At 43.8% G+C, this 25,124-nt stretch overlaps 2 protein-coding genes across 13 annotated transcripts in view; both read right to left on the minus strand.

The window, feature by feature from the left end:
- Nucleotides 1-101: 101 nt before the first annotated feature.
- Nucleotides 102-7,737, minus strand: scamp2l (secretory carrier membrane protein 2, like). 2 transcript variants are annotated; one of them, XM_035628271.2, is made up of 10 exons: nucleotides 7,548-7,737; nucleotides 6,312-6,389; nucleotides 5,732-5,818; nucleotides 4,891-5,017; nucleotides 4,651-4,779; nucleotides 3,694-3,853; nucleotides 3,088-3,189; nucleotides 2,374-2,491; nucleotides 1,432-1,602; nucleotides 102-652 (listed from the first exon to the last, which is right to left on the minus strand). In XM_035628271.2, the coding sequence occupies exons 1-9, from the start codon at nucleotides 7,602-7,604 to the stop codon at nucleotides 1,456-1,458; spliced, it is 1,005 nt and encodes a 334-aa protein (XP_035484164.1). In that variant the 5' UTR covers nucleotides 7,605-7,737; the 3' UTR covers nucleotides 102-652; nucleotides 1,432-1,455. The 2 variants fall into 2 exon arrangements, with proteins under 2 accessions (XP_035484164.1, XP_035484163.1); XM_035628270.2 differs by having other exon boundaries at nucleotides 102-1,602; nucleotides 7,548-7,736.
- Nucleotides 7,738-8,919: 1,182 nt separating this feature from the next.
- Nucleotides 8,920-25,124, minus strand: part of myo9aa (myosin IXAa) — a 98,867-nt gene continuing 82,662 nt past the window's right edge. For 4 of the 11 annotated variants that reach the window (XM_047331445.1, XM_047331442.1, XM_047331447.1 and 1 more), the window contains 23 exons: nucleotides 24,507-24,629; nucleotides 23,209-23,358; nucleotides 22,216-22,526; nucleotides 20,031-21,803; nucleotides 19,408-19,507; nucleotides 18,969-19,187; nucleotides 17,763-17,860; nucleotides 17,484-17,614; nucleotides 17,118-17,344; nucleotides 16,886-17,002; nucleotides 16,468-16,656; nucleotides 16,081-16,131; nucleotides 15,759-15,870; nucleotides 14,363-14,424; nucleotides 13,899-14,091; nucleotides 13,657-13,785; nucleotides 13,379-13,484; nucleotides 13,158-13,289; nucleotides 12,548-12,671; nucleotides 11,647-11,664; nucleotides 10,877-11,082; nucleotides 10,611-10,753; nucleotides 8,920-10,527 (listed from right to left, as the gene is read on the minus strand). In XM_047331445.1, coding sequence (XP_047187401.1) covers nucleotides 10,007-10,527; nucleotides 10,611-10,753; nucleotides 10,877-11,082; nucleotides 11,647-11,664; nucleotides 12,548-12,671; nucleotides 13,158-13,289; nucleotides 13,379-13,484; nucleotides 13,657-13,785; nucleotides 13,899-14,091; nucleotides 14,363-14,424; nucleotides 15,759-15,870; nucleotides 16,081-16,131; nucleotides 16,468-16,656; nucleotides 16,886-17,002; nucleotides 17,118-17,344; nucleotides 17,484-17,614; nucleotides 17,763-17,860; nucleotides 18,969-19,187; nucleotides 19,408-19,507; nucleotides 20,031-21,803; nucleotides 22,216-22,526; nucleotides 23,209-23,358; nucleotides 24,507-24,629 — 5,235 coding nt within the window. In that variant the 3' untranslated portion in view covers nucleotides 8,920-10,006. The remainder of the gene's footprint in view (nucleotides 10,528-10,610; nucleotides 10,754-10,876; nucleotides 11,083-11,646; nucleotides 11,665-12,547; nucleotides 12,672-13,157; nucleotides 13,290-13,378; nucleotides 13,485-13,656; nucleotides 13,786-13,898; nucleotides 14,092-14,362; nucleotides 14,425-15,758; nucleotides 15,871-16,080; nucleotides 16,132-16,467; nucleotides 16,657-16,885; nucleotides 17,003-17,117; nucleotides 17,345-17,483; nucleotides 17,615-17,762; nucleotides 17,861-18,968; nucleotides 19,188-19,407; nucleotides 19,508-20,030; nucleotides 21,804-22,215; nucleotides 22,527-23,208; nucleotides 23,359-24,506; nucleotides 24,630-25,124) is intronic. The other 7 variants (XM_047331450.1, XM_047331444.1, XM_047331449.1 and 4 more) reach the window with 5 other exon arrangements.

Raw genomic sequence — 25,124 nt, forward strand, 5'->3', positions numbered from 1 at the left:
CCTCCGTATGAGCATATTTTACATCATGTAGGAAAGACATTTGGCATTGACAGTATAAATACATCTTTACTAAGCAAGCTATGCAGAAACATGATCTAAACTTTCAAGAGAGAAGAATTTTTTTTTTTATTGAAAGTTAAAAGCCAACAATAAACCCCCTCCAGTAGATGTTTTAAATAAGTCACCAATATGTACAACAAATCTTATTACGCATTCTGATCATGAAGGGGAAACTTCACCATTAAACAAAAATTCTCTACGAAGACAAACAAAATCAGACAAAACATTAATAACTAACAGCCTTGCAACATAAATTGGTAGGTTACTTCAGCATGAAAGGCCCTGAGGTCACACCTAACCAAAGTGATTCACTGTTACAGTATAAATACATTCTCTGTGACCAGGTAAATATTGTATTGTTTCTGCTCATTAATGTTCTTGTTCTTTTTTTTTTAAGTAAATACATCTAAATTCCATACTATGTTAGCAACTTTATATTAATAGACTTGTACCTTATCTCTCATATAAATCACAGCAAGACAAAAAATAATAGTTTCTAACAACTCAACATGAATTAAAAATATGACATACGGTACGAGTCGAACCTCTCTTCTTCATTTTGCGCCCAGAGGAGCTTTTCGTCTCACTTCATCTAAATCAATAGGTGGATCAAACACAGCAGTAAGAAAAAACCTTCATCCCGTCACCTTCATTTCTCACAAGTTTATCCAACACGGCATTATATACATGGAAAAGTTAAAAAATGTTCGGCGTTTCGTGTAACATGTTCTCATTTTAAGAGGCTATCCATGCTGTTGTGATGACAACAATAGGCATAGAGTACATAGATGATGTGGAGCCGTCACTCATCGATGATAAAACTTTCTCATGTCAAATAACTTTTTTAAATAATCCAAACCCTCTGTGCAGTGTATGTTTTTTGAGATGTACGTCATTTTTTATCAGAAGCAGAAAATTTTAAAAAACATCATACTTTACACTAGCGTCTTTAACAGTGACAAGACTTCAATAATTGCACGTATTCACTAAACCCCAGCCTTGTTCAGTGGTGCTCCACAGATACCTCATCCGTAGACTGATGTGTTAAATGGATTCCAGAAGTTATGTTGCGATGAGTGGGTGCCATTTGACATTTTTGTGACTGCCTACATTTCCACAGAATAAATTGAATTTTGATAGCCTTAAGTTTGAGCATTCTGTATTACCGATGAGGGGTGGTAAAGACTTCAGTAGCATTACATGGATGTGCAACACCCTCTAGCTTCTCCTTTGAATTATGCACACTGTCTTTAAAAGTTTTGTGGAGGAAGCAGACACCTTTATTTGCCTTTTCATTAAATAATCAAACTCCCTATTGAACAATGTCGGGGTCGCTGCTAGACTGGTGAGTTAGACAAGGAATAGACTAGCCTTAAGGGAAACGGTCTTATTCCCCTAGCTCCTGCCAAAGGCTCCCTGTGCAGCGGAGGAGGTGGCACCGGCTGCAGCGGTCTGGAAGGTTCGGTTGGTCAGGACTCCTTGGGAGAACTCCTGCTGGGCCTTCGTAAAGCTGGCACTTGTCCTTCTGTACTTCGAGTGCACCTGGGGGGAAATGAGGACAATGAGATCACATGATGACTCACATACGTTAAGCAAAGTTTGTCAGATGTCACGATTTAAAAAAGGAGCAAGAGATTCGCTTCTGGTACGGATTCAAGATGAGTTATTTTTCTCTATGGGTTTGATAAGTTTGCAAAGCAGATTATTTGGGGACAGTTTTAAAGGTTTTTGATTTCTTCTAACGAACTTTTTCATTTGACAAAAAATAGTTGGTTATCTGTGTGTATTTTAAGGTGTGTGCACAGCAAGAGCATATGGTATATTTGTAGAAAAGAATGAAGAACAACATGGTCATAGTATTTCTGAATCTTTAGATCCATTAAGCCGTTTCTAAATCTTCATATTCCCTCCGATGCCCTTTTCATTGCAGCTGTTGTTCAAATTGTTTATTTTGTCACAATCATTTTTTGTTTCTCTTGTTACGTTTCGCTCGTTGATCTGCTCGCAGCCTCACTGAGTTGGAGTGAAAATAAACAATATGAAGCCACAGTGTTGAAAAACCCTTGTTTATATATGCATGTTGCACCATGTCTGACTTTCTATTTTTGGGCAAGTTGAATTAATTATAAGGGCTCTGATATATATATATATATATATATATATATATTTTATTATTCTGCAAAAATGCAGTATGTGTAGACTGCAATTTACTTTAAAACATTAAAATTAGGGTTATGTAACATACTCAGGGACACAGAGCTCTAAATTACCTTTTGTGAAGAGAAAAGTTGTAACATTTTTTACACAGCTTACCATTTTCAGTAGGATGATGGCCAGGACCGCGTTTACAGTGAAAAAACCAGCGACCACCAACATAACCACGGCCACGGCCAAATTCAAGCGGATCATGCTGATCGCTGTGATCCATCCACTGCAGAGACATACAGCACAAACAGTTAACCATGGGTCATTTCACACATTCTCTACAGTGAGTGTGTGTAATGTACAGTATACAACAGATATACATTTTTCCGGCATTAACGAAATAGTATGAAGATAACTGAATTTAAAGAGAAATGACTCAACATCCTTACCAGGCCCCTGACCAATGGAAAAGCATGAAGCTTGAAACGGCGAATGATGGAAAACAGAAAAAGCCTTAAAATATTATAAAATATACGAAGAATCCCAAAGAGAAAAGTTCCACACACTTACAAAGCAGCAACCCAGACAAGTTAGGGCAGCGGGGATCTGTCAAAGAGATGCAAGAGAGGAGATACAGGGCAGGAAGACACATACAAACACACAGAGTAGATGAAAATGAAGATAACTGACCCATGCACACCCACAGGTACAACACGCATACACCCGAAGCAGAGTGCAACAGACTCGTTCTTACTTATGAAAATAGAAATCTAATCTTAACTATTAACTATCTCATGCATTTACACCAAACCTTCAGATTTTCACCAAACGTGCAGGTGACTTTGCAGTAAAAAAAAAAAAAAAAAAGATTTTGCCACTGACCTGTTGCCCCACCTGGGGATGCCCACAGTTTGGATGATGTACACTGCCACTTGGAAGAAGAAGACGAAAAAGAAGAAAAAGAAGCTGAAGGAGCTGTCAGACCTGGGGAGGGAGAAGAGACAGCACAGAGGACATGTTATTGATGTTGTTAAGTATTTAAGGAGGTTGTCAGACAATCAGATATTACTCTAAATTGAATACAAGTCACAAAAATGAGTCACGATCTGTAATTTAAACCTCAATTACCTTACTGTATTTACATATACCAGTAAATCAATTTTCGTGTCCAAAAGACCAAAACAATCGTCTGTCGAACTTCAAGGAAACTTTACGTTGCTGATATTACTCTAGTTGTAGTATTTTTGGAGTCCAGTGAAAGTCTAAATGCTGTTTCAGATTCAAATTTTGTGGAAAACAACAAAATACTGAACTGTAAAGAAGAAAATGTGATTATTTTCTAAACTTTTTGTACTTTTAATGCTTCTAGTTCTTCTGCGTGTATCCCTTTTTCTATTGCTGCTACAACACAATGGTTAGATCTAGTCCAGTAGATAATTTAAATAAAGGAATACTTCATCATCAGGCGAGGACAAACAAAGAGAGTACCTGAAGGCTCTGTAGACGGGCCTGTACCAGCAGACGAAGGACACAGGGGTGAAGAGGATGAACCAGAGGATGGACAGACCGAAGTCCACACCGTTTGAAGCGTCTACGGTGAAGTAGGCCAGGCAGGCCAGCACGTTGAGGAAGAGCGTGGCACTGTGGACTGTTGAGACACGCAGGGAAACAAATGAACCTCACTGAGGAACAGTGCAACAGTAACCATCGTCAAAGAGTTCAACCTACAGGGACTTTACTAAAAAAAAAGTGTGGATTTTCTAGTGAACCATCTTCTGTGCTGTTTTAGAGGAATTAAAAGCTGTGAGGGATGTTTTACATTTAACCAATATTATGTAATAAGACATTATTGGTTTTAGGTTGTTTGATGATGGTTTCAACGGGTTCGGAATGGCAGTCAAGTTTCCTGGACTCTGCTGGATTTAAAAAAATAATTGCAACCAAACTGAATGAACTTTCAAATTAATTCAAATTCACATCATGAGAAACCCACCCAACCAAGAATATTTCTATGATTCATGTCATTGTGGTTATTAAATATTCTACATGATTGTATAAACAGTCAGGGTTGTCAGTTGGCCTATTGATTAATCAATATCTTATAGGGAATATAAATATGTATATAATTTATGTTGAAAATCAGCCCACGACCCGACACTGGATAAGCGGTTGAAGATGATGATGATGATGTTGTAAATCAGATTCGTTTGTAAAGTAAAACTCTTTTGCACTGATGTGTGCAGTAATCCTGGTTCCAGCTCAAAAGCATCAACAAAACAGGAAGTGTTGATACAGGAATCTGATTTTACCTCATTTTTAGTTTTTAAAAGGAAAAAAATCACCAGATCAAAACCATACTATCGTTCAGATCTACGACTTTTTCACATATTTAAAAACAATCCACTTTGTTTTCCGAGGAAGAACTGAGCATGACGGTGTACGCACACATCCAGAGGTAGTACATTCTCTTGCAGATCCTGCGGTATTCTTCGGGGATATCCTCCTCAAAGTCCTGGTAGAAACAGGGCTTCACAGGGGAGAAGCTGGGTAGAGGTGGCCAGTTGTTTTCTTTAGCTGACAAGACAAAGATATCACAGTTATTATTATTATTACGAGTGTCTGTGTTAGTTCTTATTTTTCATACGCGTTCACACCCACCAACTTAAAGCAACTGCAGCCACTAACCTCCGGTGTTCCCTCTGCCCGTGCTCCTGTTCTGCAGCTCCTGCTCCTTCCGGTCCAGCTCAGCCGCTTTCTTCTCCAGCTCCTCCTGCTGTCTGACCAGGTTCGCTTGGGCAGCAGTCACAGTGGCCTGGTGGGTGACAGAAGAGAAGCACTGTGTTCAATACTGTCACTTTTCCTCCTAGTGGCGCTGTGTTGGGAAATTAATGAACTACACTAGAGGCAACGGTACATGCACCCCACACTAAAGCAGACTAAGCATTGAATGTGAAAGTACTGTAAGTAACTGATTCCAGTGCAGCTACGTATTCTTAATGTCTGGTGTAATATACAGTGTGTTTGTGTGATTTGTTTTTGTTGATTCAATGTTTTGTTTTTGTTATGCATGCGAAATAGTGTACACGCTACAACACAAGACACATTTCTGAACAATATTCCTGAAATACAATCCAATCAAATAGTAGTACTGGTGTATGTGGCCGATACGTGACAATATCTTGTACCAAAAAACTTTCAATTGTAAAATGTGTACACAATTTACACATTTTGATCACAATCTGTGGGTCATAATAACCCAAATTAGGGTAAGACCTTGCGAGGGCCTCCCACACGCAGTCTGGCCTATTAGCCGATACTGATTTGTCTGATTTTTTTCCAATTCTCAAATGTTAATGTTAATGTTGGTCTCAAAAATGAATTATTTATTAAGTGCTATTATCATTATTATTATTTTCCTGCGGTACCCAAAGACGGATGCACTTTGGATGGTTAATGTCAACTGAAATATAAAAAAATGTCTGAAATGGGATTTCACACCAGCTAATTCAATGTGTGTCTGACTCACTTTTGCGCTCTGCTCCGAGGAGGTCGGTAGGACCGCAGGTTGAGAGGCCACTGAAGAGATGGGGATAGTCGTGCCAGAGTGGATTCCCTGTGGAACAATTGAAGCAGTGACTCTTAACAAAAAAAAACGATATATGAAGTCTCAGTGATGGTGACAAGGATACATCATACATCCATTGGAGGGTTACTGAATGGGCCTATCAGGCACAGGCCCAGGGACCTGAGGTCCAGATCTTTGTTTGAAGTGACTGTTATTAACATTCCTTTTAGGGAAATCTGTCAAATGACTACAAACAGATGGGAAATGACCTGAAAAATAGGCACAAGAATAGAGACATGAAATAACAAAATGAGCACACAGACACAGAACAATCACAAACAGATGCAAAACAACCACAGTGACACACACAGTGACTACACTTATCATTTGTTATCAATTTCTTTCAGTTGTGATGATCTTGTGCTTTAGTAGGCTGGGTGAATGGGTGGATTTTTCACATGTCAGTGCTCAGAGGCCCATTTGTCTCATAATCCTGTCCGTCAGTAGTTACAGTACATTAAAAACAACAAGAGGTGCAAACCATTTCAGCAGCAGAGAACGGGTTGAACTCGCCGGTGCCTTCCGTGACTCCGCTGGTGGCTTGTGTGACCGAGGCATCCTGAAAAAAAGACAAAACACGTGTTATGATTAGAGCCCGACCGATATGGATTTTTTGGGGGCCGATGCCGATATCGATATTTGGGAGTACAAGATTCCACATATCGATACATCAGCCGACATATATATATATATAAATACACACTGTTTTTTTTTGTTCTTTTTAATCGGTCAATGACTCTTAAAATCTCATTATGAAACCTTCATGACAAAGACATGTAATTGAGGCATGATAATTCACTTTAACCATGAACTTTATCTTAAATAACTATAAATTGAGAACACAAATACAACCAAATACATAGAACTGTTAATCTATACAATAGATATCCTCGGCCAACCGATATATCGGTCCGGCTCTAGTTATGATGTCCTTTAAAAACAATTATAATAACTTGGGGCTACATTAGCATGATCACATTAGCAGCCTCCAGTCCAGGAAGGAAGAGCACCTGAACGCACCGTCGTCGAGTCTCGGCCAACATCAACTATTTATAGACTCTTGGTCCTGACTCACATTCGATGTCAGTTAAAACAAGAGTGTCGCAGGTCTCAGCTGACAACCGGTGCTTTTTAATATCACCAAGACACATATGTGCTCACCTGTGAAACATTTCAGCCTGGAGCTATTTAGATATGAAAACACACCTGAGATGGGATAGTTACACTAGACAGACGCGAGCCCACCGCAGCAATGAAAGCCCAGCGAGTCACGCAACCCTCGCATTGCTTTCTTCAAGATCCGTGTTTCTTTTTCTAAACCAAGGATTTGGTATGAGATCAGTGGCGCGTTGAGGAGGAGCCACCGCGACGTGACGCCGCCGCCGCCGCAGCAGCAGCAGCAGCAGCAGCAGCAGCAGCGGCGGGCACCTGTTGGTGAACTCACCTGGGCAGGTGAGTTCACAGCCCCACCACACACACAGGTGAACACACCTGTACAGATATTTATAATTAAAGATTACCAAACAGATTCAACGTGTCATTCCCCACGAGAGGCACGACAGTCAAGTCAGGAAATACTTCGGCCGAACCCAGCAACCGACCAAACAGGTTTCTGTTGCGCTTAGCATTTCTCCAGTCTCCGCTCCAAAAAAATTGAAAACCGTGACACAAATACTTTGTTCGCGAAAGGGACAACAACAAATAAACCGAGTCTCACCTGGAAGGGGTTCACGTCCACGGGGTCGGCGAACGGGTTGCTGTCGAATCCCGACATCGTGGGGCATAAGTTCACCGCTTGAGGAGGAAACGACGCGACGGCTCTCTCGTCTCCGTGGCGGCGGCGGTTACTTCCGTCGGGCTCGCGCTGCTGCTGCCGCTGCTCCTCCTTCAGTCCTGCAGGCTGCTGCGACACACCGCCGGGCGTCTGCGCATGCGCCGCTCGACGCGCGAGCAGCTGCGTCACCAATCAGCGACCGGCCCGTGTCGTTTCAAAATCAACTTATAATAATAATAATAATAATAATAATAATAATAACTTTATTTATATAGCACCTTTCAGAAGCAGCTTCACAAAGCGCTTTCACAAAAACATACAAATCAGACAATTAAAATCAGCATTCTAACAATAATACGGTTTTCAGGTCACATATCTGTATTCTCATTCTCTGTGGTAAGAAGACGTTTACCACACTGTTCAAAAAGAAAAAAATGTAATACTTCTGCTTTTCAGTGTTACTTGATTATGTACGTTTACTTTGTACATCCAAGTATCAAAAAGTAAAAAGTACTCTGTGGTTCAACTGTAGTTGAAGTCGTTCTATTTTATAAAAAAAAATCATAATCATAATATAAGGGTTTAACTGATGATTTTTTTTGGTATTATGTTGTTAATTTGATATTATCATTTTTTCTTTATGAAACCAGAAACGTCCCAATGCAATGTCCCATGTATTTTTGAAAATGAGTCCAAACCACATAATCTTTATAAATTGAATTGAAATCATTTCAAGGAACATTTTTAAAAGATTCTCTCATTTGAGAAGCTGGAACGATTACTTTTTTCCATGAAAATGAAAAATGTAATCATTTATTAGTGTTGTTTTAATTTGCTCTTGATATCAACGTATGATCAACATGTAAAATTTTAATTGGCAAAGTTACTAAAGTAAAACCGGATAAACAGAAAGCTTAACCTTAATTACAGTACTTCCGCAAATTCCACATCTTCTGTTTTTCATATCTTAATTCTAAACTTTTAATTTGCCCTTTGTAATTGCAATTTCTTATTATAGGACTGCAGTGTTCCTTTTTTTCTTTAAACTTGGATTACATCTATTTTATAGTTTCTTTTTTGCTATGTTGTATAGTTTGTGGCTTCTATCCCATGCACGCCGGCTCGCTGTAACACAGTCATGGCTTAATGGCACTGATGTTATTAGTAGCATGTGTCCTTTTGCCATTGTTGTCTAAATTAATACGTCATACCTCATTATCGGAAGCGTTAACCCTTTCTACAAAGGCCTGAACAATTAAACAAATACTTCAATGACAAAAAACATGCAGATACTCGTAAATAATGACAGAAGACATTTTGATTTTATGTGCTTGGTTGCTATTGAGCAAACACTTCAGAGACAGGAGGTAGGGAGGGGTTCGGGAATGGGGGTAACAATGGGTTTTCAAGAATAGAATGACATTTGTCCACTATACTGTACATATGAACTGTACTGTACATTACAATTGTTGTATGGCTGTTAAGCAGTGAATGCATGGATTTTTTTTTATACACATCCAACATTCTTTACAGAGCTGGGATCCCCTTGGCTGGAACAACACCAACACTGACTTGGTCCCTTTGATGGCGGTATTTCCCGTGTAAGGGGGAAATAAGCAGCACGAACTTAAAAACACGTGAAGTGGTTTTTCTTAGTACATACAGTCATGCATGAGCGCTCGGCACACACGCACGCACACACACGCAAACACACGTTCACACACACACACACACAAGTCCGTACATCTCTGTCCATGGTACTCAAAAGAAGAAAAAAAAAAGAAGAAAAAAAAAATGAGATAAATATTTTAACTACCCAGCAGAGGCTGGTGTTCCGGCTTTGTACAGTATTTATACCTGTATATTATACGCTATAAAGAATTTCTGTGACATTAAAATTTATTAAATAAGGGGAAAAAATACATTTGTAATAACGAGAGCAACCACTGCTTAAACTCATTTGTTAGGAACTGTAAACTCAAAAAGCAGCTAATAGTGGAGAGCTTTAAGTTCACCGACGCCTGATGTTGCCCCATTTCTTCTCACTTTGCCGCACTACACTGCTTCAGCTATCCAGCCCTGTAACGTTCCCTGATGCCGGGTGGTCTTTTTACGCATTTTCCAACATTCCCTTTTCTCTGTCCTCCTGCTCAGTGTGGCCCCCTTCTTGGCGCTGAGTGAAGAGCTGCCGAGGCACTGTGAGAGCATGGGTGGCAGTATGGTCAAACATCTCCCCCCGTCCGGAGGTGGAAGCACTCGGGGACACGTCTCTGCGGACTTCAACAAGGAAAAGCTAAGCGAGAGCGCTGTTTAGAAGTTGGAGATTAGTTGCCACTACGTCACCTCCCATTGAGAACACATATGGGAGTTGGATAGGGAGTGCTTTGGTGTCCCATTGTCCTTCATACCATGAATTCATTGCTGCCATACAATACCAGCTGCTGTTGTATGTCTGGAGGGTCCCTGCCATGGCCACCGCTGTCCCTGGGGTGCCTCTGGGTTGATTGCCTGCCCCCCTTAAGTTTCTGTTTGCCCTTCTCCGGATTGAAGGTGCCTCTGCTGGTAAACTGGGGCCTTTCGTCATACGTGCCTTCGTGGTCTCCTGTAGGGCTGCTGTCTATGCTATTGGATCGGGAGGCTCGAGATGCATTCAGGGCCTGGGATTGGGGCTGGGTTTGGGACTGGGCCTGGGCTGAACCTGAGCCTTGAGAGGGAGACTTGGAGTGGAAACGAAAGCGGCGGCCGGTGGCAGAGGACGAGGACGAGGATGAAGGGTGGAAGTGCGACGAGGACGAGTAGGAGGAAACACTGTAGCAGGAGTCAACAGAGTCCAGAGAGTCAGGCTGCCGGTGGAGAACCCGGTGCCGGGGGCTCTTCCCGTCAGACCTTCGAGGCCACGGAGACGTCAACACCGGGCCTCTTTCTGCAATGAACGGCAAACACAAGTCAAGCTCTTTTTTCTTGAAATATGAGAGGCGAGTTATCATTTCCCCCGTGCTAACGTACCAGAGAAGTCAGAAATGGTTCCCTCAGAGTCAACGTTGAGGTTTTCAGAGCTGTCAGCTGTGCCGATAGAGGCCTCTGACTCCAGGGTCTCGTCATCCGACGCCCGTGGCTCCAGAGTCAGGATCTCAAAGGTCAACTCCTCTCTGCAGAGGGAAAAAAAGAAGAAAAAAAAAAGAAGAGCTGAGCACGCATGGCGAGTCACAACTAACATGACGTCATTCACAGCTCATGTAATATTTTCAGAACAGCGCAGTAACGGGGTTTACTTCTCTTTCTGCAGGCTTTCAATTTGCTCCGTCAACACCCGCTCCTCCTGCTGCATGGCCGCCTGCTGATGCTCGGAGATTTCAGCAGACGAGTCCGCTCCCTCTTCGCCGCCGCTCTCCTCCACCGCGGCGTTGGCCACCGGTGGCAGCCGGGGACTGACGGGCGGCGACGGTGTGTAGCTTAGTCGCTGTAAGTGTCCTTTCCCCTGAGAAACAAATCACAAATTTTTATTTTTTTCCAATTCTCACTAATGTGAATGTTGCATTTGTGCTTCATAAAAAAAAAAGTCAACCAGCCATAAATGAAAACAGTCATGCTGTCATATGCAGTAGATTCCCCCACTTAAAGGGGCAGTAAGCAATTTTAGAGAAAGATTGTTTGGTGTTGTTTTTTTTAGCTGCACTGGTCGGGTGCTTTAACCCGCAGCCTCTGGCATGGCAGACCGATGCGCGGCCAAAACCCCCGAGTCGTGGCGTCTGTCGCTAGCACGTCTCTTGAGGTGTCGGGGAGTGACGTTTACAAACTGCACACACAGTGTTGTGTGGTGCGGTCCGCTCCATCTTTTGGGGTTTTCAATTCACAGAGCCAGGGCTGAGCACACACAGAACAGACAGCAAGCGGACTGTGAGGATGTGTATTGGATTAAAAATCGCTTACTGCCCCTTTAAGCAAGGTGCTCCTCACTCACACATGTAGTGACTAAACCACATGACACGCTAAAAAGACTCAAACTCAAATGAGGTGCAGCACAATGACACACACACTTTACCTTCTTGGCTGCATTTGGCTGCTTAAAGCAAAAGTGACACAAAAAAAAAAAGAATAGATGTCAGTGACTCCAGGTTCCTATAGATCATAGTAAAGTCTTAAAACTATAAGTCTAACGTCAAAGTCAATCATAGCAACGTATTCTACTGCCTCAATTTAACCTTTCCAAGCAGAGTTTTCTCAGCTCTTAGAGGAACTGAGTCATTATATTTGCCGGGAATCGCTCGGCGAGGTTCAGCTATGGGTTAATGAGCAAACAAGATAAACAATGATTTATGGTTTACAGTTAATCCAGGGACAGAAATAACATCATAATTCACAATTTCCTGTTCTAGATTTTGTTATGAGAGTGAGACACAGATGCAAGTTCACTTAGAAAAAATCTTTCATAGATTTGAAGTAACAGAATACGCCGATAGATGTTCACATGTTCCAAACTCTACATAGCATCATGTGATCCAATTACAAGGAAGTGATCGCACAATAGCTTTAAGCAGTTTACGAATTACAGACTGACAAAAAAAACAGCAACAACAAAACAAAATAGACAACCGGAGACTGACGTCTCATGCTTTGCAGATGACAAAAAGAAAGATGTTGATGTACGAAGAGATGAGACAGTCCAGTGATCCGTGCCACGACGACGTCACCAGTGGATGATGGTTTGGGAATGATATCTATGGTTAGTGTGTGTGTGAAGACATACCATAGTGAGTGCTATGCTCATAAATCTAACAGCTATTAGTACGGGTCTCTGGGTAAAAGAAAGGACATGTTAGGAGGGAGAGAGTCCGGAGAGGAGGAAAACTGCTTTACAGTACAAAGGAGGAAAACCAGGGAAGGTACAGCACAGAAGGAGTCCTGACAACAGGGGGATTATTAGTCATATTATTCGCTCTTACCATCGACCGCCGAATGAGGGTCAGTCTGCACTTGGCCTTATTTTCAGCAAACTCCAGGGTACTGATGTCCTTTAGTCGCACTCTGTACTTATTCATCTGTTCGCAAATGATAAGCTCTACACACCTGTGGAGGGAAATCAAGAGACGGGTCCCCTTCAGCGCGACTGGAAATACTTTTCACAATGTCACAGTGCTGTATTTATTTATACAATTACAGTATGTGCCTCAATTTCTGTCTTTGTCAAACCTTAGAAAACAACTCCTCAAACCAATTTATTGTATCAACCGTTATAGCAAGACATATCAAACATTACTGTATTGAAATGACATATGGATGTAAGTTTTGACATTGTTCTTCTCTAGGCAGAAATCTGTTGTTATATTTTCACATTTGAAATTTGATCATTTCCACTTTAGGGCCCTAAAGAAGAGTTAGGTCCATTGTTCCCACATGAAGAAGATTAGTTTAATTTAGGATCCACTCCAAATTTTCCATTCTGGTCACGTGCCCCCCCCATTGAAATGTCAGTGAGCCCCGCTTGGTAGGGCCTGCACCATCTTAGTCAAAGGCACAGAAATTTGTTTCATTAGACATAAAGTATATTCTTACGCAGTCGTCTTGCTGATGTCCTGGACGCTCTGCAGTGGATCGATGGTGTCCGGGCAGCGCAGGATACAGGGAGCAAAAACTATAGCCAAGGCATTAGCTGACATGCGGTTCGTCTCCTCTTGCAAGGCGATCCTAAAGGCATAAATTCGGCATGAGCATGGTATGAAGCAGATATGTGCGTTCATTAATCCCACTGTGAGAAATGTTTCTTTTTTGATTACCTGACAAGATGAAATATGAGGCGTTCCAGAGTGTTTAGGTGAGTTCTGCTTAGCTGGTCAATAACTGAATACACCCCTCTGAGCATTTCCTTTTTGTCCTGCAAACCTGCAGAGACATTCCCACAAGATAAATCACAATTTGCTGTTACGGCATAATAAATATACATCTGCTCCCGTTTGCAATATACCATTATCGCGGACAGAATTCACAGAGCGATGCATTCGAGGCACTGGGAAAAACTTAATAGGGGGTTGGATACCGGATGTTGACCACTCACCCATGGCACGTATAAACTCCTCATACAGCTCAAATGTCATGAGAGGATTGGGGAGGTCTCTCAGCCACTGCTTGAAAACGCTGGCGATAACATGGATGTTGTAGTCGTCCAGATTCATGCTGTCCACATCTGTTTGGCCGCACATGAGAATACAGACAAAGCAAATCACCAAATTGAATCCATGACCACCGGTGATTCTCAGCTGTCTACAGCAGACAGCGGTAATCCATCGCAAGAGTTACCCGTGTCGAGTCCCTGCTTGAGTTCCCTGATTTTGTTGGTGGAGCCGGATTTTCTGTATATTCCTTCTGTGTAGAGGCCGTGCATCTCGATGTAGTTGATGAGCTTCTCCACTACGAGGGGCACCGTCCGCTCGTCGTTAGTCAGGCGGGAGACTTCCACTCCGAACTGTCTGGAGGAGAGCTCTGGATCAAACTGTTCACGGACACAAACACAATGCGCTCTGATGAACACGCAGACATGTCGTGATGATACACAAGAAGACAAATGTATATGAAAGTTGGTAATTATCCAAAAAGAAAAAAAAGAATCTCAGCCTCCCGAGTATGGTCTCTTTTTTTCAAGGAACCGTCACATCCAGTGTATTCGGCGACAGAAATAACACCAGCTACTGTACATAAACCCGCAGTGATACAATTAATGTCATGGGACATCATCGTACGGTTACACAATATGGCGGACTCACCTTCTTGCTGCATTTGGTGGTCGTCTTCTGGCAGCACTTTCTGTGGCAGGCGTACCGGCACACTGGACAAACACACCCAGACAAATCCAACTGGTCATTTCCATTATCAACAGAAAGGCAGTGCCTCCTCATCATTTAGCAGAAGTCGGGACAAAAGACAAAAAATGCTATCAACGTAATCACACGCAGCATTGGCTGGCAGGAAGAAGGCATCCTGTGGATAAAAGGACAAAGTGTGCGGAGGAATCTCCGCAGACAACCACGCCGCAGACCCCATGAGTCCAGTTGAAAACAATCTGATTAGGGCCGGGGAGGGAAAGAGGGTGGGGCCCACCGTCTGAGGCCTAGGACAGCGTGTGTGTGTGTGTGTGTGCGTGCCAGTTCATGGGAATGTCTGTGAATGTGTGTGCAATTGAGGTCACAGAGATTTGACATGATACTGTAGTATTCTTGTGGTTGGTGACATAAGGGCAACGTTGGCCAGCAGCAAAATCTTGTGCAGTGCGATTTAAGGACTAAAATGAGTTTTTCAGTGTTTCCGCTTGGAGGTAACTTAGTGATTTATTTGACTCATGTTTTGAAATCGTGGTAAAATCGACCTAAATATCCACCACAGGGATTTCCTGTGTCACGTGACATGATGATGTACGTGATGGGAAAGTGACGTCAACCATTGGTCCGTGAGCTGCCGTTTTCAAGCCTTGAGTTCAGCATTTTGACCGGCTCCAACTTGTTTTTTTTGAAACCAGACGTAACCATAGTTGAAGAAGTGGAGGGTGGAGCCTGACTGAGAGCTCGTCCACTGCACGTCTACCTCCTGTCAATCACGCTCTATCCACGCCCCAAATGCATTCGGTGCTCCATCGTCTATTTTACTCTAAATGGGACCATCATTTACAAAATGAACATCATGTTGTATTGAAGAAGACTTGAATCTAGAGGTTGAGGCCAGGAACTCCACAGGAAAATGTTTACTGACGTTATAAATCAAGTGAGAAGAAGAGTCTTTTTTTCTTCTTCATAGGCTTCTACAGAAACTGACTTTCTTCTTCTTTCAGTCTATGGTCAGGACACATACCTCAAGGGTGTATACGCCTTGAGCACTCGTGTCTCCCCTACTGTAGCACCCAATTTACTGTCTCTCCTTCACTGTGTCTATCAAAAATGTTAAATCAACTCAAAAATGTCAAATCTAATCAAAGAATCCAAAGATATCAAATGTACAATCACATTCAACAGAGAAAAGCAGCAAATCTTTACAGTTAAATGACTAAATACAGGGATTTTTTTTTTTATATGCTAAATGACTAAATCAATTATTTGACTATTAAAATTGTTGGAACTTCAGTTTCAAGGGAAATATGTTGTTGTTGTGTTGTGTTAGATGCACACTCACATTTGCACACACAGGCACGGTCCATCATCCAGATGAGCGATGAGCAGTATTCACAGTACGTGGGGATGCTGTACTGCGTGGACTTGAAGATGTGGCCATTATGCTCCTCCACCTGCAGGGGGCAGCAGAGCCCAGGTTCATTTGGAGTTCACTTGCATATTTCTTTTTTCACATTAATATGTATGCCTTTTTTTTTTTTTTTTAACAGACTTTTCTCTTCTGGTCACTAGAGTAATTATATTTTGTTACTCCAGAGAGTAAATGAAAGTGTAGAGGATGTTAGAGCAAAGTGATGCAATGATGAGAATAAACAGAGACTCACTATGTCCGTCTCCTTTTTCCTCCGTTTTTTGCGTTCAGGTTTAGGAGCCGGCTGTGGTAAAAAAAAAAAAGAAAAAGAAAAGAAGAAACAACAGATAATCTTTACGAGTTGAGGAAATATGTTCACGTATAAGTAAGAATCAGAAAAAAAATTGTTTTCATGGATTAATTAAAACTCTCGGAAACAACCCAGAATTTTGATTTACGACAATTGGTGTTTTTAAAGATACTTATTAAAAAAAAACTTTCATCCAAAACAATTAAAACACACAAATTTCTTTATTGTTACCCCAAAGAATGACTTCATTCAGAGGAGTGTAAAACCTCTTTGAACAGTTTCAACATCATCCAGAGCTGTGTTTCCTTTCCGGGGCAGGCAGGCCTGTACCTTGCTGAGTGTGCTGTCCAGTGGCTTGTACTCCGTCATGAACTCGTCCAGGAACACTTTGAAGGTGTTGACCCACACTTTGACGGGGGACTCGCTCCAGTCCCTCTGCTCCTGTCGCATGGTCTTCTCCAAGATGTGCTCGAACAGAGCGTAGAGGTCTTTGTAGCGGATACTCTTACCGTCGTCCATCTATGGAGGAGGACAAAAAGAGTCGGGAGGGAGAGCATCGTATTTATCCGTCCACTTTGGAAATAGCTTAAATATATAGTCTCTGCTATATTATCTGCTATCATGTAAAAGAAAACTGTGCTTCTTATAACTAACTAGTAGAAATATCAGTCTCATATTTATAGCTGGTCGCTATATATTTCTAAAGAATATTTTAAATGATCGTGCAAACGGTGTTGGCCGCACTTACAGCGAGCGCGGTGGAGTAGGAGTTGAAGATGTTCAGACGGAATTCTTTCAAGGCCTTTTTAAACACAACGTCCACCATGGTGTCCTTCTTACTGTCCTCGGTTTCCAAGTCGTTGATCTAAAATATGACAGCACAAACAATGACCCAACCGCACTGAACTCTCAAGTTCAAACGTCGTCATCTGGAGCTGCTCCTCGAGAGTGAGGACATGTTTGGCGCCGGCGTAACGAACCTTCTTCATGAGGAAGTCGTTCATGCTCCTGTAGTCGTTGGTGCAGGTGAGGATCTGCAGCGCGTCGCTCTGCCACTGGGCAGATTCCAGCGCCACGCTGCTGATCTTGACGCTGCGCCTCCGCTTCACCTTGGGAGACGGTTCCTTGTTCTCCTTCAGCTCTCGGAACCCTCGGTCCAGCGTGGTCAGATCGGGACTGCAGGGGGGCGACATGTTCTCCTGACCTGCTGCGGGGGAAGAGAATTCCGTGGGGATTGATAAGCAATTTGAAACCAAGTGGGTCAAATGAAGTGCAGATTGCAGCATTTAACGTCTCCCATTTGGTAATTGTAATTCATATAAAAATGATAGAATTTGGTGACGCACCCTCGCCCAACAGTGGCCCAGTGTCTCCGTAGTCTCCATCCATGGAATCAGCCCCACAGATCAGCTTCTCTCTGGACGTCTTCTTGTCTCCGTTCTTGGTCTTACCCCAGAAACGCATCTTACCACGGACCCTGTTCAAATTCAAAAGGATATTCTATGAACATTTTTTTAATTGCTAATGAAAACTGGGAATTGTCCTTAACTCTTTCTATCAGGGGCCAAGCCACTGAGACAAAACATGTTCAAGTTAAACTCTGGAACGTAAGCTGCAGGACAAACCTTCCATCTTGTGAGTTCTTGCGCATCGAGTCCACTTTGACCAGATCTCCTGACGACATGGCTTTGTGGATCTTCTTCTGTTCCTCAGAGCTCGCAGGCTGAAAGAACATCAGGGTGGACAGAGTGTAAATGTCTATGGATCAGTTCGAGCCAGTAGATGGCGGCGTCACATCACTGGAGCTGCACCGGCCACAATGTACCAGAGCTCAAACTTCTTCTGTGCATCAACAAGTCATATGAAATATTAACTCTCCGCCAGGGAAGGAACCAATAACAGACGGGAGTTCAAGAAGTGATGAAGAAAGTCAAGAGTGAACGACGGCCCCTTTTTTCCCAAGGATTCTCCAGGTCTGGCTTTTGATAGTCGCTATGTGATAAGAGAGAGAAAATATAACCAAGTGACATGCAAATGTTGTTAATCACGCAGACAGAAGAACTGAAGGAGGGAAATCACTGGTGCAGCTGCGAGACAAAGAGAAGCCAAATCTAATGTTAGAGAAGCAGCAAAGTTAGAGGCTCAGAATTTCAAGGGGAAAGCACATCTCAAAAAAATCTCTCGCATCCATCACGATGCATGAAATTAACACTGTTGATAATGATTTCTAAAGGCGGTGTCGAACCAATAGAGTTTTTGGAATCATGGTTGTTTGCACATGTAACTCATTATTGGCAGAATAGTGTTTATTTTTTATGCCCCCTTGAAATATCTTTGAAATGTCTTCCAGCCTCATGAAAATTATTGTACATTAGGGGAAAACTAGGGCTGCAACTAACAATTCTTTTAACAATCGATTAATCTGTCAATTACTTTATCGTTTAGTTGTTTGGTTTATGAAATGTCAAAAAATGGTTAAAAATGTCGATCGTGTTTCACAAAATTCCAAGATGATGTGTGTTGTTTTGTTCACACACCAAAGATAAACCAGAAAAAAAAATGAATTTTGACTTTTTTTTGTCATAAAAACTACTTGAACCGAAGAATCGATTATCAAAATAGTTGGCGATTCATTTAGCAATCGATTACTAATCGATTAACTGTTGCAGCTCTAGAGAAATCAGCTTTGTTGAAGCTCAGTCAGAGTTGTGGAGCAGATCGATGCTCTCGCTCTCTGCCGAAGGGGGTTAGAAGAGTCAGAGAGACGAGGCGCTTTAAGAACGCAGAGAGGGCCCCCGGTGGCTCGGATCGCCCCCCCCCCCGACTGTTACCATGTCTGAGTCACTGAAACAGGACTCTCGCAGGCCTCCGTCCGTGGAGCCCTGTTTGGAGAGGGGTAGGGTGTAATGACGGGAACTGAGGGAGCCGCCGCCGCCGTCGTAGCCGTCCTCGTCGGAATCGCCCCCGAGCGAGGTGACGGGGGCGCGGGTGAGGAAGTCGGAGCGGGTCCGCGCCATTCTGGCTTTCTTTTTTTGGCCCACTCTGCCAACCTGGATGGTTTGGATTTTTTTTTTATTTTTTACCAGAGGTCATAACAGCATGATTTAATAAAAGTGAGTTAACCCGGAGAAGAGCTTCATTTTCTCCGTGTAGGTCAGCTGCGCAAGACACATTCATTCATCCACAACACAAAGAGGCACTGCCGCCACAGATTCAAACACATGCTGTACGTCCGCTTTCTGACAAGAAAAAAGAGGAGCGATTACTCACATCCCGCGCTTTTGTTCCTTTCGCAGGCTTGGCGACTGGTGTGGCTGCTTCTCTGGGGATGGACACGTGTGTTTCTATGGTGACAGCGTCACCGTCAAACCTGATGGACAAAAAATAGCAAAGCAAAAAAAAACCTTGTTACTGATGTAGAGTAATAAATCTACATGTAGTATTCAACAAGTGGCAACCAAGACCAATGTCAATGAAATGTTTGATTAAATACACAATAAATAATAATTTAAAAAAAAAATGTTTATAGAATCTTTTAAGTTGTTCTTTTTGTTTTCAGAAAAATTTGCAACTGATAGAAATTGGTGTCGTCTGTGTCGCTGCGTCAAATCCATAATCTGGGCTGTTACTGCAACAGTGCTTGCAACACACTACCACTAAGGGACTTAATCATTTATGTTACCATTTTGGAAACTTGATTTACTATTTTCTCTCGGGAATATTTACTGATGGTTTCATTATTCGTACAAGGATTTGAATTAATAACAAACAGACACATAAGCGACATGTACTGAAGCTTCCTCAAATTTTCCCGGACATCTAACAGAACTTTTTTCTGCCTGAAACAGCAGGAATATCTGATGATGATGAAGACGTATGAATTCATCACTCACTTTGCAAAAGTCACTTTGTCCTCTGGAGAGAAGAAGATTTTTCCTGACTTATCCGTCACGCTGACCGTGGCGCCCTGATGACCTGGGGGCTTCTTGGCAGCGGCTCTGCCTCTGGCTCCTCCTCCCCCGTCTCTGGACTCCAGCTTGAGTTTGGGCGCCCAGCCCTCGGCAGCGGGCCTGCTCTCCACGTGTTTGTGCCTGGCAGCAGAGGCGGGCGGAGGAGGCAGCTGGGGGTAAGGGGCGCCGCCTTTGATTTCCGCACCTGGGGGAGGGTGCAGTGAGCGAGCAGTGGAGTCCGACTGTGTTCTGGCGTGAGGAGCCAGCCCTGCCGTCCTCTCGGTCTGCAGCGAACTGGGCCTGAGGGGTTTGCCGGAGGTCTCGGTTCTGCCGACGTCTGGTCCGCCCTGTCGACTCTGCTGTATCCTGTGCAGGGCCTCGCCCCTCTGTTTCTCAAACATGTCCCGCTCATACTGAGCGAAGAACCGCCGCTGCCGCTCCAGCGCTTCCTTCTGCTGGCGTATCTGCTCCATCATCTCCTTTTCATTCTGCTGCCGCTGGCTGCGCTGCCGCTCCTCTTTCTCCTCGTTCAGCCGCACCAGTTTGTCAATGACGGCCTGGTCGGCACGAGGCACGGAGGAGGGAGCGGGGACGGGACCTCGAGGCACAGTCGCTGGCTCTGGTTTTCGGGGTGATGGTGTGACATCGGCCGCCTGGGCTGCAGAATTGCGGACCTCAACCGGGGGACGGACAAAGTCAAACAGCTCTTCGCTTAGTGGCGATTCCTTCTGCATACTAATGACCACGACCACCGGTCTACGCATTGACTCTTGCCGCTCTCTGACCGGCTTGGCCGTAGAGACGGCTGCCTCTGGGCTCTGTTGAGGCTCCTCAGCAGGACGACGGGAGACGGCGGCGCTGCCCTCACCAGCAGGGACGTAAAAGGTCGGGAGGTAGTTCTCGATTTTGGGCGGATGTGTGGGGGCGGCGGGGGCCGCCGCCAGGTCCATATCGGCCCGGCCCTGGCTGCCTGGTTGAGCGGGAGCATCGGAAACTCCTGCTGCACGTGGCTCCTCTGGCGGCGGGCTCGCTGAAACAACCTCCTCGTTAGGCTCAAACACTGACGAAACGGGGGAGCAGGGGTCCTCACTGTCCGTCACCTCCTCCGTAGCCTTGGGGGCAACCTCGTCCATGCTGAGGAGCTCGAAGCTGCCCTTGGAGCTCTGGCTGTCAGGGGTGCCCTGGGGTGAACACAGGGTCGGGGTTGCAGGGGCCACCAGCTCCACGGACCAACGGCGTTCCTCGGACGGGGACGAGGCTCCGCCGCTGGTTGCCCGGACCTTGAGGAGCTCCAGGCTGAACTTGGCCTGCTCCAACTCCCTCATCCGCCGGCTCTCTCTCTTGGACCGGGTGGTTTTCTGGCCGGGCTCGTCCACAGTTCTTGACCTCTCTCGCACCACCACGGTGGACGACGAGGTCGAGCCCGGGCCTTCGGTCAGCGCTGTAGAGGAGTCCTCTTTTGTCGCAGCATGTTCTCCTCCTTCTGCTTCCTCCCGGATGGCGGCATCGTCGCTGCTGAGGCTGCGTTGTCGTTGCTGGTAGGAACGGTCCTGCCACGTGCTGAGGTCCAACCCCATGATTCTCTCTGTCGGCTCCTCCTCCTCCTCTTCTTCTTCTTCTTCATCTGGTGAGAGACTCACCTGGCCATTCTGTGGCTGGAGCAGCTTCTCCTGCTGCTGCTCCTCCGTCAGCCTCTGTTCTCTCAGTTCCCTGAAGCTGCCGATGGAAGAGACACGATTGAAACTTTAGCTCATGTCAAACCGCTTCCTACTCCGATGGTCAAGATGCATTTTCAACAGCTACCAAAGTAAGCGAGTGTGATATAAAACTCGTTGTTCGCAGCAGCTCAGCTGATTAAAGAGCGACCGCTTACGCAACTGCCTGCGCTCTCACCGAGCTTGTGCGGTTACCACACTGAACAATGACCAAGTACGCTGCAGAAGCTGTGTGCAAAGATTAATCTCCTTCAGCAGCTTGACGAAAAACCGTGCGGTCACCCGCCCCGAGGAGCTATTTTCAGAATGTGGAGCCGACAGCAATGCTAAGATGTTTGCTATTTGTCAAACATAAGACCATTCATTGTGTTGCGGCAGAAGAAAGAACTTTTCTTTTTTACTGTGTGGCTCACCTCTGCCTGGCGAGGAAGCCTCTGCCGAAGGCCTGCAGTCGCACCACGGCGCAATACAGACGCAAGTAGGCGTCTCTGGCCCGGTGACAGCGCCAGGCCGTCTGAATAACCAGAGCTGCGGTGCAGCGCCGCTGGAGCCATGACCTCCATGCCCTCTGCAGCACCAGGGCGGCCTCCCTCCACTGCCTGAACCTCTGGCGCTCCCTGTAGCCTCTCCAGTGAGCCTGCAGACACAACGCCGCCCCCTCCTGGACATAAGGGTCATATTCCTCCTCCTCCTCTTCTACGGACTGGTAAAAACGCCACCATTTCTGTGAGGAGATGATGAAAATCATATATATATATATATATATATATATATATATATATATGATTTTTTTCTTTAAATGTTAACCGACCACGGCAACTCGATTAAAAGTATAAGCATCTTTAGTCAAAGGGTAATACAAAAGTTCTTAAATGGAACTGAAAAATAAATTACATCCTAACGATACTGTAAAGTTGATTTCAACTTTATATCATTTGGACTTTTACAGACTTCAGATTAGATTTATAAATAAGTTTAGTATGATAATTTCCACATTAGGAACTTGAACTAAAAGAACATTTCCTTCATATCGACGGATACCTTTCAACATTAGTGATGCACTGTACTTAGAAGTATTATTATAATATCTTTTAAATATTGATTAGTATCACAATATTGCAAATGTAAGCAAAATCATATATATCATAATGTGGTCGGTTATGCAAAGAACTGTTTCAAGTAATACAATAATTTGAATAACTAATTTATTAGTTGGTTCTTAAATAAAATTGGTTTGGATTTAATAATTTGAGCGACAGAATTTTGTTCAATCATAATATGATGTTGAATTAATTGTAAAACCGACTCTCATATTTCAACACACAAACAATAAAAAAAGTGATTTAAATCACGCAGAAAGGAAAACGGATATGAGAGCATTGTTGGTGCAAAGCGCCGTCGTGTACCTGGATGCAGATTGCCGCTTCCCTCATCCTGACAAAGTGCCTCCTCTCCAGTCGGGCTCTGAATCGCCGCTGCAGCATGACGATGAGTCGGAGCACTTCGCTGTGGAGCAGGGCCTGCAGCTGCTGACGCTCAGCCTCCCGCAGGAACACCTGAAGGGAGGGACCACGGTCGAGTCACACACACTTAATGGAGACAGAGGCTGTAATATATACACATTCTTTAAAAAAAAAAAAGAAAAGAGAAACCCTCTCACAAGTTACTCACAGGCGAGAAACGCAGAAATCCCTGACTGGATACATGGACACAAGAATGTCAGGTATGATCCTCTAATTATATAGACAGCATCCCAAAGGCATTGACCCCTCCATCATGTCTCATTCATACCGTAGACTTACTTATGGGGCACCGACTTTATTACATCCTCTTGTCGAGAGGATGCTCTCAGGTAATACGGGGTTATCGGGCAACACTGTCCCATCCTGACTCTATTTATAGTGAGTGCAATTTTAACAGTTGTAATGAACTAACCAAGTTTCAGTAACGTATTATTTTTTTCAATTTCAGTCTCGGGAATGGCAACTATCTTGGCCGCCCACAAGTTTTAATAGAAAACACATGACACACAGTATAATGAGCCAAAAACATTTTCTTTTCGCTAATGTCACCAAACAATGACATCACGGAGGTAAACCGCGGCTTTGCCCCATTTATTCACTTTATTTAACTCATGGAACCCTGATATTCCTCTTAACCTTCCATTGAATTAGCAGTAAAAACATGTTTTCCGTATCCATGTGTCTTATATCACATTATATTATGATGATGAGCAAACGGGGAGACGCTACCGGTCCGTCAGAACACGAACCACCAGACTAATGAACAGTTTTTTTCCTAAGGCTGTGCACTCTACATCTACACACGTAATGACTCTGCACGCCATATTTCACATTCTATTATTCTTCTTACAATCATTTTACTGGTCTGTGCAATATTATATTACTATTAAGATCTGTGCAACACATGTATTATTTATCACAACCCACTGTGTTTTTCTTTCAAATGTTATTTACAGATGTGTGCAATATAGTTTCTTTGGGAGGGGCATTCGCAATTTCCATGTATTCATTGTAATATAATGACAACAAAGGCTCCTAATCGTATCTCATTGACATTTTTGTACAGTAGAGGAGACCAATTACAGGGAAAATGTGCCATATTAAAAACAGACGTTCCACACATATTTGGCTGTTTTTCCATTTCATTCAAGTGGAAGGGAGAAGACGGGGTGAATAAATACCATTGTCTTTCCCACTTGGTACCCATCTGGTTGCAGGTCCAGCCGGTCCAGACATCCCTGGATGCCTGCTCTGGTGGCACTGCTTCCCTCTGGCAGCAGCACGCAGAAGTGATGAACAAAGTCCTGTCAAGAGAACAAGGGAACGAGGCGCAAAAATGAGAGCTACGTCTGTCACCCAGCCGTACCTGTTCTGGATTTGTACGCTTGTGTCATAAGGTTTAGTTACAGATACAATAAATGTCGTCAACCACAGGGTTGACGTCGGTGAATCTGCGAGCTAAAGCCATTCGTCTTTTTTTTCTCCCCGGGATTTATCGGTTGTGCGCACTGAAACGAAACTCTCGACCGGCACCAGGCGCTTTAGCAGCCTGCTGTATCATCTCTTGAAAAAAAAGAAATGATGTCAGGGCACATGTGGTTTCAGGTAAAAAGTCCATGCTCTCCATATTTTTCCAGGGGTTCAAACATCGTGGCATGAATATGCTGAACTCCCACTCTGACTCAAACTGAGGCTCATTGTCTGAATTCAATAGGCTCCGCACCCTGCGCTGCAGGGGGTGGACAGGGAGACAGATGCTGTGTTTATACAATTACAAGCATGGGGAGTGTTTCGGAGAC

The sequence above is a fragment of the Scophthalmus maximus genome, chromosome 4 (assembly GCF_022379125.1).
Source record: "Scophthalmus maximus strain ysfricsl-2021 chromosome 4, ASM2237912v1, whole genome shotgun sequence".
Classification (NCBI taxonomy): domain Eukaryota; kingdom Metazoa; phylum Chordata; class Actinopteri; order Pleuronectiformes; family Scophthalmidae; genus Scophthalmus; species Scophthalmus maximus.

What these genes read in the sequence shown, in the direction of transcription:
- scamp2l (XM_035628271.2), bottom strand. Translation starts at nt 7,604, where the DNA reads ATGTCGGGATTCGACAGCAACCCGTTCGCCGACCCCGTGGACGTGAAC. An exon ending in GGGCAGAGGGAACACCGGAG is followed by an intron (nt 4,780 to 4,890) that starts GTTAGTGGCTGC and finishes TTGTCTTGTCAG; the next exon opens with CTAAAGAAAACAACTGGCCA. An exon ending in ATCCCCAGGTGGGGCAACAG is followed by an intron (nt 2,492 to 3,087) that starts GTCAGTGGCAAA and finishes ATGTCTCTGCAG; the next exon opens with TGGATGGATCACAGCGATCA.